General features: G+C 36.4%; 1 protein-coding gene across 1 annotated transcript; it reads right to left on the bottom strand.

The window, feature by feature from the left end:
* Positions 1-6,641: 6,641 nt before the first annotated feature.
* LOC101402089 (olfactory receptor 10N1-like) lies at positions 6,642-7,574 on the bottom strand. The gene has a single exon (XM_004427457.2). It carries the CDS (start codon positions 7,572-7,574, stop codon positions 6,642-6,644), a length of 933 nt encoding a protein of 310 aa, XP_004427514.2.
* Positions 7,575-17,417: the final 9,843 nt, after the last annotated feature.

The following is a 17,417-nucleotide window of genomic DNA, read 5'->3' on the forward strand; positions in this document are numbered from 1 at the left end:
TACCCAAGTTCTTTGTGTTAAACGTAGAGTTTAAGTGTGTCTGGAATATATCACTTATTTATACTTAATAAAGTATAACTTTTAAAATTAGTATTTTATTTACATTTTACTCAGCAAAGCCACGTATTCAGTATTTTTGTTTTCTTTAACAGATGAAGGGCACATTAAAGAAGTGATCACACATAAAAGCATTTCATCCTTTAGGAAATTTAATTTACTAAAGACTAACATTTACCGAAAAAGGCTTGTAATGCATAAGCACTGTGCTTGATAGCAAAGGTCATATAGAAAACTGAATGATAGAATGATGTGCTTGATCTAGGTTTTCTGTGTGAGACACAGAAAGGGTGAGGAATAAGGAGCACTAGCGGGAGAAGACGCCGTTCTTCTCTCTCCTTGTTTCAGCTTTCCTTCCTGTGACTGGGCTGATATATCAGGTGGCTTCTGTATGACAGGTCCTGCTGTGTCCACGTCAGCCAGGGAAGAGGAAGAGTCTCCACCTGGACTCAGTTTAAGCCACGTTTTCTACTCAGCTTTACCAGACAACCCTGTGACGGGGGATATTAAAATCTTGCTGATCTTCTAGTCCTCAGTTTGCTAGTGAATCCGGTTTTCATTCTTTATGAGTTAGAACCCAAGGGTGGAGTAAAGGTCTTAGGCCCCAACCCCATATCAACAGTCATTCCAATAGGACGTGAATGCCATTCCAATAGAGAAGAGTAACAGGATTGCTAGCAAACCCTTGAGGTAGGTGATAATGAATTTACAGTGTTGCTAAACTGCCTGGCTTGTGATTTTTCTCTAACAAAGCCTAGCCAGATGGTGCAGGAAGGGAGCAGGGAGGTGAGTTCACTGAAGACATGACAGAGGGAAAGATTTGAGTAATTTGGAACTAGTTATAATAATGGTCAAAAAAACCTAAACTAGATAAGAAGCTAAGTAAAGACAAGAAAAGACTGACAAGAGGAGAGAAAGTGATGTGAATGAATTAGAAGTTTCAATGAGGTCATCTATTCATTCCTCAAAAATTTATTAGCAGCTGCTATGATGTGCCCAAACCGCTATGTTCTGGTGAAGAGAAATTAGCCATGGTCCCTGCCCTCAAAGAGCTCTCATTCTAGTAGAAGAAAGGCATTAATCAAATAATCATATATATGTTATAATTATTTAACGTGATAAATACTGAGAAGAAAATTTCAATGGATTGAAAGTTATAATGAGAGAATATTTGTATCCCAAGTAGTTCACTCATGTTCCTCTTTCATGTCAGTAAACATGTATTCACATCATGATTTGTATGGCTAGATCATGTGCCTGGAGGGTCCAAGAGGACTTTCCTGAGAAAATGTTATCCCAGCTGAGATCTGAGGAGTGAGTAAGAGGGTAGGGAGGGTAAGAAGAAAACATTCTAGGCAGGGGCAATAACATGTGTAAAGGCTTTGCAAAGGAGCACAGCACATTTGATGAACTTGAGGAAAGAAAGGAAAAGAATCGTGAGATAAAGCTTGAGAGCAAATAATTAGTCAGGGCCTGGTTGGTCACTTTCAAGATTATAGTCTCTATATTAGGAGTTTTAAGAAACTTTAAGAGGGTTTAAGCAGCATTGTATTTGAGTGTATTATAGGAGAGAGGAATATGAAGAGATAATTCTAGCTATAGTAGGGAGAGTGGTTGGAGGGAGCTAGAATACATTGAGGGGGACAAATAAGGAAAGATATTGGACTCTAGAATTCTGAGATGCTTGATGTGGAAAAAAGGAGAAAAGATAATCACTAGGTCAGGAAAATGCTACTTGGAATGTATGTGGATTAATGCCCTACTTTAGCCTAATCTGATAACATCAGAGCAGAACTTTATTTTTTGTTTTTGTTTTTCTTTTTTTTTTTTGGTGAGGAAGATTGTCCCTGAGCTAACATCCATGCCACTCTTCTGCTATTTTGTATGTGGGATGCCACCACAGCAGGGCTTGAGGAGTAGTGTGTAAGTCTGCACCTGGGATCTGAACCTGCAAACCCCAGGCCACCAAAGCAGGGGGCCCAAACTTAACCACTACACCACCGGGCCAGACCCTATTTTTTGCTTTTTTAAGTTTCTATACCTGAACATACAATAAGATCCAGACTTCGATTCTAATAATCAGGTGAGGCCCCCACACTGATATCTTCTGGGAACACCTAGAAGATTAGAACCAACAAATGATAGTAACAAAATGAGGATGAGAATAATAGAACCTCAATCTATGGGAACTGAACATTTTATTACAAATTAGTTTAGGCATAATTTATAAATAACATAATACATACCATATCATTAGGTTTAGAAATGCCTACTCAGTTCTTTCTCCAAAGTAACTGCTCTCGATATTTTTTCCTTAAAACTTTCTAGTTCAGATAATTAGCCTCACTTGATCCTATACTGATATGTCCTTTTTATTCTCTTGAAAATAGCTTTTTTTAAAAAGATAAATGTTGAGAGCCAACCTGGTGGCACAATGGTTGAGTTTGCACACTCTGCTTCAGTGGCCCAGGGTTAGCAGGCTTGGATCCCAGGCACAGACCTACATACCACTCATTAGGCCATGCTGTGGCAGTGACCCACATACAAAATGGAGGAGGATTGGCACAGATGTTAGCTCAGGGACAATTTTCTTCAAGCAAAAAGAGGAAGATTGGCAACAGATGTTAGCTCAGGACCAATCTTCCTCATCAAAAAAAAAATAATAATAATACATGTTAGAACCTCATTGCAAAATCATGAAAGTAAAACAGAAAAAATATAATGAAGAAAGTAAAAATCACCCAAAATTGGATTACTCATTTTTAACATTTGGGTGAATGATCTTTCTGTCATCCATTTATACATAGATACATTTATACATTTACACGGAGATAAAAAATATATATGGTATGAGTATTCACAATCTTTTAGTGCTTCCACCTGCTATGAGATTTCTGTCTTTGACTGCCATAGTCCCTGGGTCTTTACTTTATAGAATCAGTGTATTGGGTAAGGAGAGGACTAGAGAAGTTGGGAAGGAACGATAATTGAAAAATAGAAAAGGAAGAGAGTGACTTGTGGAAAATTAAAAAAAAAAAAAAAAAAAAAGAGTTACAGTTGCCTAAAAGAAGGGACTTTCGGAGGACTTGAAAACAGGAATAGGAAATAACGTGGGATTGCTCCCATGCATTAGAGATACTGAAAGGAAGAAAATCTTGGGTAAGATTTTGGGGTGTGTGTGTATAAAAGGTCAAATATTTATTTTTAAACTTTCTGCAAAATTGCTATATTGAGTATAGCTGCATGAGGATCTGAGATGGAATTCTAATTCTATCCAGAAACAAATTGTGTGACTCAGAGAAATTTACCTAATGTTCCTAAACCTTGTCTCACTTTCTGTAAAATGATCTCAGCATCCTTATGTAAATAAATTAGGTAATATATGTAAAGCAATTGCAAAGTGCTTGGTAAGGATTAAGGGCTCCATAAATGGTAACTCCAGGCAGGTCCCCTCAAGATTACCTTAGGCTACATTTTTCAAACTCCTCTCTGCCCACACCAGACTGAGGTATTTAGCAATTAAACAGTGATTTGAGAAGATTCAACAATAGATGTAGTTATAAGAAAATGGAGAGAACTAGCAAACTCAAAAACCAAGGTTAGGTGAAAACTGGATAAACAGACATTTTTAAATTGTGATAAAATACACAAGGCATAAAATTTACTATCAACCATTTTTAAGTGTACAGTTCAGTAGTGTTAAGTATATTCAGACTGTTATTCAACCAATATCCAGAACTTTTTCATTTTGCAAAACTGAAACTCGACATCCATTAAATAAAAATATCTATTTTCTCCTCCCCTAGTCCCTGGCAACCACTATTCTACTTTCATTTCCTATGAATTTGACTACTCTAAAAATCTCATATAACTGGAATCATACAGTATTTATCTTTTTGTGACTGGCTTATTTCACTTAACATACTGTCCTCAAGGTTCATTCATGTTGTAGCATATATCAGTATTTCCTTCCTTTTTAAGTCTGAATAATATTCCGTGTATGTATGTACCACATTTTGTTTATCTGTTCATCATCAATAGACACTAGGATTGCTTTTATCTCCTGGCTATTGTGAATAATGCTGCTATGAACATACTATGAATATGAATATCTCTTCAAAACCTGCTTCCAATTCTTTGGTATATATACTCAGAAGGGGAATTGCTGGGTCATATGGTAATTCTATTTTTAAATTTCTGAGGAAGCACCATACTGTTTTCCATAGTGGCTGCTCCATTTTACATTCCCATCAGCAGTGCACAAGGGTTCCAATTTCTCCACATTCTAGCGAACACTTATTATTTTCTTTTTTTTTAAACTGATGGCTATCCTAATGAGTATGAGGTGATATCTCATTGTGAATTTGCATTTCCCTGATGATTAGTGATATTGAGCATCTTCTCATATGCTTGTTGGCCATTTGTCTGTCTTCTTTGGAGAAATGTCTATTTATGTCCTTTGCCCATTTTTAATCAACTTATTTGTTTTTTGTTGTTGATACAGTAAGATTTTAAGAAGTGGTGTGTGCATGTGTCTGTGCACGTGTATTTTAAATAAAATTTTACGTGAGTGCTTTACTACAGTCTTAGATATACGAAAGGTTTAAACTGTTTAAAATTTTTCTTTCAATGCCAAACAATCATTATAACACTGATTTAGAAGTGACCAAAAAAGTGGTTGGAGTTCATTCAGATTTCAGCTTTCATATATCTTCAATTTTACTTAAATGAGCATATATACTTAACTTAGTGCATGTTAGTGTTGTGTATCCCAATTATTTCACTCATGTTCCTATTTTTATATGCATAAATATGCAATTACATCCTAATTTGAAAGGCTAAGTAGTACCCATTTATTCATTTATTTAAATTTACGAGGGATGCTTACTATGTCACTGGGCTATGTCTTGTGAACACAATAGTGAATAAGACAAACATAGTCTCTACTCTTATGGAATTTTCCATTGTATAGAAAAGAAATCAATTGAACAAGTTTAATTATTAGCGTGGTCAATATCTGTCCATAAACACTATCCAGGCTTTACCAGATATTATAGCATGTGGATTCTTCTGCCAATATCCAGCATTAACATGACAGTAAACTAAGAGCAGAATTGCTTGAATCTAGCATATGATCAAGGAAAGGCATTCCCAAAGTGTGGAAATAAGATTCTGTGTGATCTCAGATTTTGCTAGTCAGGTTAGGAGGGACCATAGAAACCTCATATTGCACCTCAAACCATTTATCAATGCTTAAGTGGGCTTCGTTTTGTCCTTTTTGTCTCATGTCTTTTGTCAAGGCAGCAATTTATTTTATTTGAGATTTTCACTTTTTTGTTTTGTTTTAAAAGTTTCAAATAGGATGGAAACTTTTGGGAGTAAAAATGGAATACAAAAACTACAAATCACTAAAATGTCATAGAAAATAAGGGCTGGTATGTCTGTAGGATCTTCAGAAAACAGTGCCCCTTCTTTCTCTCTGGATTCTGGAGAAAACTGAGAAATAATTATTAACTCCAGTATTATTGGGGGCCAAGTTGGAAAACGTAACTTGGTGAGAGAAGCAGAAGAGTGTGGTCATTGAACATAATAATTAGGCCTTCATTTCTTGAAACAATGCAGGATAGAAGGCTTTCCAATCCTTTTCCACTGAAGAGTAATTTGGGATATTGGCAGCACGGTACAGTAGGAAAACCATAATAGTAGGAGTTAAGAGGGTTTGGGTGTAGGTCTGGCTTTACCATAAGTAGATGCATTGTGAAGGGCAGAACACTTATTGCCATATCTCAGTGCCACCATCAACAGATGGATACAATGGATAGTGGCACAGAATAAATGGAGATAATCGTAAAGTCAATACATAAACATGACCTATGTTGGTGCGTATCTTACTAGTTATTTATTGAACACTTTCCTCGTATCACAAGCTCTGGAGAGAGGTAATGAGGAGGAGTAAATTGCCAAGCAGGTCTTTTAGGGCAGTCATGTGGTAGAGGGATTAAGAGTAGGGGCTTTGGAGTGAACTGGATCTGAGTTTGAGGTCTGGTTTGCCACTTAATGTGCAACCTTGGGTCCATTATTTGAAGTTTCTGGTCCTCACAGCTCTTTTTTACAAAAGGGAAACTCTACTTTATGAGGAGTGATGAGAAGATTAAATAAGATGGCATCTGTGGAAAATTTATCATAGTGCCTAGAAAACAGATCATGTTCTATAAATGATAGTGAATACTATTCTTAGCATCATGGAGATACTGAAATGTTTATAGGAAGAAAAGGGGAATAATTACATTCTAAATGGAGCCAGAAAAATTGGCTGCCTATTATATGGATAAGAAATCCCTCTCCAGCTGCTTTCCATACTCCTTGGATTCCTTCCTCAGGGATTAAGGCACTGAGGATAATATTAGTTATAGAGTTACAGGAGTTAGAGAGACACACAAACATACAAAAGATTATTAGGCAAACAAAATATGATGCTTTAGAGGAAGCATTTTCTATTATCTGTTTGTCTATTTAAGAAGAGGAAATAGGAGGATAATATTAAGAGACAATAATTTTCTAAAATCCATTACAAAACCCATAATTTATTCCACCACAGTAAATACTACATTGTGGAACACCCTTTTTAGGGATCTTTTCACTTCGTTGTTCCTTAAGGAATAGATTAATGAGTTCAACATGGGTGAGACTATGTTATTTAATATTTGCACCACAGCACAAATCAACGGGTTGGGTGTGGGCTGCAGGTAGATGATGATTACAGGTCCATAGGCACAGAGGATTGCAGTGAAGTGGGCACTGCAGGTAGAGAAAGCTTTCTGCCTGCCCTCTGCTGAACGGATTCTCAAAATGACAATCCCAATATGCGTGTAGGAGACACAAACACTGAACCAAAGCATTAAAGCCAGTAAGCCAACATTAATGGAACCCACTTTCTGGGCCAGGGAGCTGTCAGCACAAGCAAGGGGCAAGACAGCAGGAATGTCACAGAAGAAGTAGTCCACGTGATTGGGGCCACAGTAGGTTAACTGGAAGGTAAAGGAGGTCAGGATGGTGGCATGAAGAGAACCCACCAACCAAGCTGCCATGACCAAACCAACACAGACTCCAGGTCTCATGATGAGCATATACCTCAGTGGGTGACAGATGGCAACAAAGCGATCATAAGCCATCACAGAATAGAGGCAGCCTTCACTAGATCCCAGGAAATGATAGAAGAAGAGCTGTGCAGCACATCCCCCATAAGAAATGGCTCGGCTTTGGCCAGAGAGATAGAATAGCATCTTGGGACAGGTTACAGATGGAAACAACATGTCAAAAATAGATAGGAGTCCCAAGAAGAAATACCCGGGGGTGTGAAGGGTAGAGGAAGAAACAATTGCTGTAAGGATGAGTAAATTTCCAAGCAGGGTGAAGAAGTAAATAAATGAAAAGACGACGAAGAGCACAGTCTCCAGTCCCTCTGTCTGAGGTATTCCCAGGAGAATGAACTCATTCAGCTCTGTGTGATTTCTCATATTTCTGGAAGGGAGGTCTGGGTAAAGAGGAAAGATGTGAGAGCGTGAATGTGGAGGCTGATTTGTGACAGACACAGTGCCAGAACATTCATAGTCAAGAATGTTTGTTTAAACATAAAGATGATGTTGAATGTCAGAATTAGGAATTCTGCAAAAGACATTTAGGGGTCAGTAAAGCAAATCTATGCCTTCATATCTGGAGATATATTCCTTTACAAATATGAATAAAAAGCAAAATGAAACGTTAACGTGGTGAAATACTGGGTGGGCTAAGAGAAGAAAGATCTTGATACTGAACAGATGAATACAATTCAATTAATGTCTACAACCAATTATACAACAGTAAATGCCCTAAAATAGATCAACCCGGAAGCCTGATCTTCCTGATTCCTTTACAGAGTGTGTCTACAATTATCCAAAGTTGTGGTCAAATACCCTAAATATCCATCAAAGGCCAATTTAGGCACCTATACCTCTGAAGAGAATAATAGATTGTGATAGAGTGCAATGAGCATTGGAATTTGGATTGTATTAATATCATTCTAATTGGATATAGTCCTTAGTTTGAGCATCTTCTTATTTGACAATGTTTATTTGATTGAAAAATTAGTAGTGACAATTTGGATATTATCCCGGGGTTTTAAATTGTTTTGAGGCTAGCAGCTAAGTTGTATTATGTAGATGGTAGGTTTTAGTGAAGTCACATCATGTATTAAGATGTAGTATGGGATATGTAATCTTTGCTAACAATTGGAATTTTTGAATCCTTAGTGTAATGAAAGTACTTCAATTCTGCAACTTTTTGTGTGTTTTATGCTTTAAAAAATTTTTTATTTTTATTTTATTGTAGTAAGAAAATGTGAGATCTACCTTCTTAGGTTTTCAAGTGTATAAAAGAATATTGTTAACTATAGGCACAAAGTTGTACAGCAGATCTCTAGAATTTATTCATCCTGCATTACTGGAACTTTATACCCTTTGATTAGCAACTCTCTATTTCCCCCTCCTCCTGCCCCTGGCAACCACTGCACTCTGCTTCTATGAGTTTGACTATTTGCTTTACTTTAAAGGAAAAAGTTACATAGCTGAATACACTGAGAAGACGAAATGAGCACTAGGGTGTCCTGTGGTCAGCCGTCTGTTACAACACTTGAGTTTAAAGGTGCTTGTGAATCATCCAAGAAGAGATGACATATTCACTTACAGTTTTTACTTTTATGATCTGGTTTTTGGAGATCCAAAATATATGAAAATTGTCTAATTATAATTGTCCTGACTTCTAATTACAATTCCTGATCAATTTCTCTGATCTCTTTTATAATTATTGGTTACTGATGATAATTTTATCTTCTAAAAAAATTGGAAGTGGTAAGATAGGTTAATACTATCCATACAAACAAAAGAAACTCCAGTGAAACTGAGTTCAGGTTCTATTACTGTAAGGCCCCTGAGAGTAAACACTATAATTTGTCATTGAATCTGCAATATTTATCACAGTGCCTGTGAATAACAGGCATTTAAATATTTGTTACATAAATGAATGAATGAATGAATGAATGAAAAGTCAGAAATTAATTTATGGGTATACTTTGACTGTAACTTCCTTGAAGAGACTGTGTCTATTCTTGTTTACCGTTGTATCTCCGTGACTTAGGAAATAGTAGCACTCAATAAATGCGTTTATTTGAATAGACTTTTAGAATGCTCTGAAATGATTATTTTTGTCTTTAGACTATTTTAAGCCTTTTTTATTAACTCTGGAAAGCAATGGTTGTACTGAGCCTGCTTTTGGCTTGAGATTCAATGCTTAAAAAATGGAATTTACATATTCGCCCAAAGGTAGAGTATCTAATTCCTAAACTAGGAAAGACAGGATGAGCCCTGGTCATCTTCATAATTGCCAGTAACTGATAATTTGACTCTTGCTGGAGTAAAAAAAAATGTAAATGATAGGTGGAGGTAGAGGGCTAAGGAAGAAGAATGGATCTTCCTAAAGAGAAGGAAGAAGAGAAACTCGTGATTAGTGAAAAGCTCTGTAACAAAAAGAAAAGGATATGAAAAGGAATTGGTGTAAAAACACTTGAAATAGGACAACAATTATTCACACAACTATAGGTTCTCAATTTAGATCATGTATCTTAGTTCATTTGATAATAACAATTAGTATATCCTTATCACAATATATTAATGCAATCGATGTACTTTGTTATTATTATCTTATGGTATCAAGTCTCTATAGAGATTCTGTTTATTGTATTCGGTTCTTTGAGTCTTTGGGTCCTTTGAGTTTCTTGTTAGAAGAAAGTCACTATCCTTCACTTTTTTCAGAACATTTTTGTCTGCTTCTAGTGAGGGATCATCTGGGCCTGAAGTCAGTTTCTACTCGTGCTAAAGTTGCTGAAGAAAGAGTTCATGGCCGCTGGGTGGCCCCCACGATATGGATTAACCATCTCTTTACATAGCCATCCCTGTAGGATCCTGAACAATTTCTGTTAAGTGCAGTGAACAGCGGGCTAATAGACTAACTGCTATGGGGGAATGGTGATAAGCAAAGACAATATTTTTGAGCCAGGCAGATTTCCTTCTAAATCTAGGCTCTTGCTTAACTATTTTGTGGCTTTGCTATGTTTCAGTTTACTTATCTCCAAAATAGGGATGGAGTTGCATTCTAAGGGTTGTTGGGTAGATTAAAGAGGATAATGCATAATGAGGCATCTAATGTGGTATCTGTCATATTGCAGGTACCCAGCAACTGTTATTTACTCCTTTACCCTGGCAAAAGTAAAAACACACTTATAATGTACTGACTTACTATTAACATGAGCATAGCTAATGCTAAATAACTTACAGTTTGGGGGAAGTGTTTAGAAAATACCCCTGTGTACCCATGAAGGTCTCCTCTGAATTATGCTAAGGTCAAAAATAAAACACGCAATGGAGAAGACTGGGAACCATGGTTTAAGTGCCTACTTTGGCCCCCACACCTACATGCAAGCACCCATCCCTCAAAACCATTCAAAACATAGTAAAATATGAATCATGCTAATGCGTGATGTCAGTGGTATGCAAGGTGAAACATGAATCACATTTCTATTGGTTCTAAAGCAATGTAAACATTATTCTCTGTAAGATAAAAACTGAAAGCAAACAAAAACTAGGAGAAATATCTCATAAAAATACCATTTTAGATTGAGATTTTACTTACCATGTTTTTTTTCAATTTTTGTCTATAACTTCAAATATTATTTTTTCAGTCTTAAACATTCAAGCTCCTCACCATTTCTAGGCTCACGACCAGATAGGTTCATAGGCATCAAAGATACACAGGAAAAGAGAATGATAATTCAAGTAGTAATTTCGGTTTACACCTGTAGTTAGAAATGGATACAACTTTCCTAGATGATTCAATTCAAATTCAAACTTTTGTCTGGGAAAAAGAAAACATGGCATATTAAAAAGAATTTGGATTAGAGGTCGAAAGACTCAAGTTCAAATTCTGATTTTTTGGTGATGTGACTATGGTCAAGGAGTTTATAATCTCTGAACCTCAGCTTCTCATCTTCAAAGAAGCAGAAAGCATTCCCTGCACCAGTAGCCTCAACCTTAACTAATCAGTTAAAATTTATCATTCCAGTTGAGACACTTTTGAAAGTGAAAGGGGGCATTATTAATAATTAAGGCAGGACAATACGGGTAAAATACGAAAGTTCCTGCCAAACCACTAAATAATCTCCCTTGGTATTACGTCCCTCATTTGGGTTTCATAAACCTGTATTTGGACATGTACCACTATAGCTGTGCTCCTTGAAAATGTGTGATGTTCTTATAATTGTGCTTGGTAGAGAGTGGGTACCCACTAAATGCTTGTTTTTGATTAACTGAAATAATATTTACCTCATAAAGTTGCTATAAGATTAAATATCATAATGTTCATAAAAGATTTTTATACATAATAAGATGCTTTATAAAGATTCATTATTATTATATTTGCTATAGAGAGCCCCATGCTGAAGAATTTGGGAAGTATTACCTGTACAAAGATTATAGTCAATGTTTAAGCCTGAGTGAGGTCAGTAGGAGAGACAGGGTAAAGTGAGGACAAAATAGGGACCAGAGGCCAACCCTTGAGAAATACTACATTTTAGGCAAAGGAGAAGGAAAGAGAGCCATATTAGAAGAAATATATACATTCTTTAGAGAATTTGGAAGAGAACCAGGATAATATCTTCCATATATGTTTCTATCATAAAGACTATTATTTTCTCCATGCCATAGAAATATATTTTCCCCATGTCAGGCAACATAGCCAACTAATATTTTTAATCCTAAGCAATGTAGGTTTGGTGCTTGAAACATGACAGATGCTGAATTCATGATTAATAAACCAAAAAAGAATAAATGCATTCCTGCATGCTGTTTGACAGAGTGAATGGAGGAAAGGACTCTAGTCATTGCATAGAATAAGAAAGAAGCCCTTAATTGTGAATTCTTCTGGCAATCCTTGCTACCCAGGACTGCAGAGTGAGGGTAAAAGTAAAAATTGAGAAAGATGGGGAGATGCTCTGAGCACTCACGTGGTCAAAAGTGTCATGACTGGCTCAATTAAGGAAAACAAATGTTTTTTCCCCTCCTCCTTTTACCTTCAGTTTCTTCTATAGAGTTGCGAGGCTCTCCATTCCAAAAGTTTCTCTTCCCTAGGTTCCATGGACTTGGATTTGGGTACTCCAACTGCAGACCCCAAATGGTCTTTTTCATTTAGAATCACGCAGAGAGAAGATGCTATACATCTGATGGCTGCCCTGTCACTTAGGGTGATTTCCTCAGAGTTAGCAGAGGTAAAAATATCTCCTACCTTTGTAGGATTTTAAATCATCTTATAGTCCCTCGGGAGCCCCATTCATGATGTATCCCAAGACCCAATAAGCAGGAGCCCTCTGAGCATAGGGAGCAATTAGATGCTGGATACTGAGAGAGTTTATGAGTGAGAAAATAGTACACAGTAGTCCAGATAATCTTTCAAGGAATTGGGAATCAAAGAGCTTGTGATTCCCCCTGGCCACCCTATTTTTCTATTCTGGGGAGACATCTGATGGACCCCTTTCATTCTTTATAGATCTCAGAGATTTGGCCTGATTATCTGTCATTTTTCCACTTTCTACTTATTTTCTTCCTTCTTATGATTGTAGAATAAATTGTAACATAATGAAAAGAGTACCACCTTGGAGCCAGAAGGTTCTGGGAGTGAAAAACAAATCTGTTTCTCATTGACTTTATGTCTTTGAGGAGGTCAATGGTCCTCTCTGAACCTTAATATCGCTATTTGTAATTGGAGTTACAATAGTATTTCATAGGGAGATTGTGAGGATTAAATGAAATAATGCTTATAAATTTCCTGACACATACTACTTACTCCTATGATTTTTATTGAAATTGGATGGTACATAGATTTCTCTCCATTGTTAGAATCTTTCTTTCTTTTTGGAAAGAAGGAAAGGAAAGGAAAAAGGAAAGGAAAGGAAAGGATAGAAGAAGGAAAGGAAAAACTTACTCCTTACCTTCCCAATTTTCAGATAAGATTTTGTTTTTTTTGTTTTATTTTGTTTTTGTCTATTTGGTTGGTTTGGTTTGGTTTTAACCACTAGTAATTACAGTGAGAAACCAAACTAAACTGAAACAAACCTAACTAATATTTATAGAGTTAGAAAAAGTGTAAGGAATCTCAGAGTTCTTTTCATAACAATAACCTGTTCTCTATTAAATGTAAATAAGATTTTCCATATTCTCGGGATTAAACCAGGCCAATCCAAGAAAGGGAAAGTGGAACTAACATTTAAAGAGTGAGAGATACCCTTAAAAATCTTATTTTAGTTAATTCTTACAACATGTTTACAGGGTAGATATCATTAGTCCCTTTTACAAATAATGACATGGGTCATCAGAGAAGATATGTTGTTTTGTGTAATCCCAAGATGAGACAACTATTAAGTAGTCGAGGTAGGAATTGAGCCCCAGCTCTTTGAATCTAAAGCTCACAGACTTGGTTCTATGGCAGAACCAAGTTGATCCTAATATATCAGAACCTGATTCCTAGATTTCTCTATAATTTTTGACCCTCTGGATGAGCAAAGTATGCCCTTTATAGTCCTCAGAGATTTAGACCCATGAGCTTCACATTGCCTATTTCCTTTTGCACTTATTTATGTTTCTGGTTTGCCCAAATCATGTTTGCTTGTAGTTGACGACAACTGTTAATCTTAAGCAATGATCAACATCTTCTAAGGAATTTCTGACAAACAACTAAGTGGCTTTGTGATGACAGCCACTATTGCTATCTGAAATTAAAGTTGTTTTTCTTACCATGTAAAATACTTAGCACCGGTTTCCAATAAGAACTGAATATATAGCAGCTAGATAGGTATTTTTTTTCAATCCATCCTATCTCTTATCCATCCATCTAGGACAAATTTCTGCTGAACCCAGTTTTCATGTGATCTCTCCTTCTCAAACTATTCCAAAAAATAGAGGAAGATGGAACACTTCCCAACACATTCTACGAGGCCAACATCACCCTGATACCAAAGCCAGGCAAAGACAATACTAAGAAGGAAAACTACAGACCAATATCCCTGATGAACATAGATGCAAAATCCTCAACTAAATATTGGCAAACCGAATATAACAATACATTAAAAAGATCATACACCGTGATCAAGTGGGATTTATACCAGGGACACAGGGATGGTTCAACATCCTCAAATCAATCAATGTGATACACCACATTAACAAAACGAGAAATAAAAACCATATGATCATCTCAATAGATGCAGAGAAGGCATTTGAGAAGATCTAACATCCATTTATGATGAAAACTCTCAACAAAATGGGTATAGAAGGAAAGCACCTTAACATAATAAAGGCCATATATGACAAACCCACAGCCAATATCATACTCAATGGGGAAAAACTGAAAGCCATCCCTCTGAAAACAGGAACAAGACATGGGTGCCCACTCTCACCACTCTTATTCAACGCAATACTGGAGGTTCTGGCCAGAGCCATTAGGCAAGTAAAAGGAATACAAGCAATCCAAATAGGCAACAAAGAAGTGAAACTCTCACTGTTTGCAGATGACATAACCTTATATATAGAAAACACTAAAGAATCCATTGGAAAACTATTAGAAATAATCAGCAACTACAGTCAAGTGGCAGGGTACAAAATCAACTTACAGAAATCAGTTGCATTTCTATATACCAACAACGAACTAACAGAAAGAGAATCTAAGAAGACAATCCCATTTACAATTGCAACAAAAAGAATAAAATATCTAGGAGTAAATTTAACCAAGGAAGTGAAAGACCTATACAATGAAAACTATAAGACATTATTGAGTGAAATTAATGATGACATAAAGAAATGGAAAAATATTCCATGCACCTGGATTGGAAGAATAAACATAGTTAAAATGTCCATACTACCTAAAGCAATCTGCAGATTCAATGCAATCCCAATCAGAAACCCAAGGACATTCCTCACATAAATATAACAAATAATACTAACATTCATATGGCGCAACAAAAGACCCCACATAGCTAAAGCAATCCTGAAAAAGGAGAACAAGGCAGGAGGCTTCACAATCCCTGACTTCAAAACATACTACAAAGCAATAGTAATTAAAACAGCATGGTACTGGTACAAAAACAGACACACACATCAATGGAACAGAATTGAAAGTCTAGAAATAAAACCTCATATCTACGGGCAGGTAATCTTTGACAAAGGTGCTAAGGACATAGAGTGGAGAAAGGAAAGTCTCTTCAATAAATGGTGCTGGGAAAACTGGACAGCCACTTGCAAAAGAATGGACGTAGACCATCTTCTTTTGCCATACACAAAAATTAACTCAAAATGGATCAAGGACCTGAAGGTGAGACCTGAAACTATAAAACTCCAGGAGGAAAATATAGGTAGTAAACTACTTGTCATCAACCATAAAGGGATCTTTTTGAATTCCATGTCTACTCAGATAAGGGAAACAAAAGAAAAAATAAACAAGTGGGACTTCATCAGATTAAAGGCTTCTACAAGGCAGATGAAACCAGGATCAAAATGAATAGGGAACCCACCAGCTAGGAAAAAGTGTTTGCAAACCATATATCTGACAAGGGGTTAATCTCCATAATATATAAAGAACTCACACAACTGAATAACAAAAAAACAAACAACCTGATCAAAAAATGGGAAGAGGAAATGAACAGACACTTCTCCAAAGAAGATATACAGATGGCCAATAGGCACATGAAAAGATGCTAAACATCATTAATCATCAGGGAAATGCAAATCAAAACCACACTAAGATATCATCTTACACCCGTTAGAATGGCTATAATCACCAAGACAAAAACCAACAAATGCTGGAGAGGCTGTGGAGAAATGGGAACCCTAATCCACTGTTGGTGGGAATGCAAACTGGTGCAGCCTCTATGGAAAACAGTATGGAGATTCCTCAAAAAATTAAAAATAGAAATACCTTATGATCCAGCTCTCCCACTACTGGGTATCTACCCAACGAACCTGAAATCAACAATCCAAAGAGGCTTATGCACCCCTGTGTTCATGGCAGCATTATTCACTATAGCCAAGACATGGAAGCAACCCAAGTGTCCCTCGACTGATGATTGGATAAAGAAGATGTGGTATATATATACTGTGGAATACTACTCAGCCACAAAAAAGACAAAAATCATCCCATTTGCAACAACATGGAAGGACTTGAGACTTGGAAGGTATTATGTTAAGTGAAATAACCCAGAAAGAGAAAGACAAACAGTGCACGATTTCACTTGTATGTGGAAGATAAACCAACACACGGGCAGATAGAACTGTTTGGTGGTTACCAGGGGCTATGGGAGTGGGGGTAGGCAAAAGGGGTGGAGGGATGCACTTATATGGTGACTGATAAACAATAATGTACAACAAAAATTTCACAATAAAAAAAAGGAAAAAAAAAAAAGATGACACCAACCAAAAAAAATAAATAAAGGAAGCTGGGAAATGTCTTTATTCTGAACGACCATAGACTTGGCTAAGCTTGGACTAAACTTGAGAATGGATATTGCAAAATACTTAGTAACATTAAGTCACAAGGACAGATTTTTGAGTGGAGACACCTAATCTAAAGTAGCTTCTATTCATTCTCTATTATACTACTTGTTCCATTTTCTTTAAGCACTTTCACTACCAGATATTTTCTGTATATTTATTTTCTTGTTTATTTGCTTATTTGTTTATTGACTATTTTGTTCCCTTGCAATGTCAGATCCAGGTGGGTAAGGATTTTTGTGTCCTGTTATTGCCATAATGCCAACGTCTAGAACACTGCTTTGCGTATAGTAGAATCCCAATAAATATGTGTTGACTAAAAGAATGAATTACATGTTTCTCTTTCAAAAGTTTGATCATTGGGTTCATTAAATAGTTTATATGAAAAGTGTAAAATTATTTATTGTGTTTAAACAAAATATGAATAAACATATAAATAAAATGCACTCATATTTTTAATAGCTATAAAGATCTGTTTAATTGTGTGTATTGTGCCAGGTTCAGAGACTTTTCATATAATTGTCTTTCCAGTAACCAGCATCATAGGTATGTTCCCTGATTCAGTTCCTTCCAACCCAGCCGCCATGTCTAGCCTGTGGCAGACTTCTGGTTCTAGCATCCTTAGTCCAGCTGGAGCAGACGATGAACTCTGCCCACTCTTTCAGCTTCTGCCTGTTGTTGCCCAGATACTTTAGGCAACAAAAACGTTACAGCCAGGAGAAACAATTAACAGACAATTTC

The sequence above is a fragment of the Ceratotherium simum genome, chromosome 7 (assembly GCF_057802395.1).
Source record: "Ceratotherium simum simum isolate JZ-2026a chromosome 7, ASM5780239v1, whole genome shotgun sequence".
Lineage (NCBI taxonomy): Eukaryota > Metazoa > Chordata > Mammalia > Perissodactyla > Rhinocerotidae > Ceratotherium > Ceratotherium simum.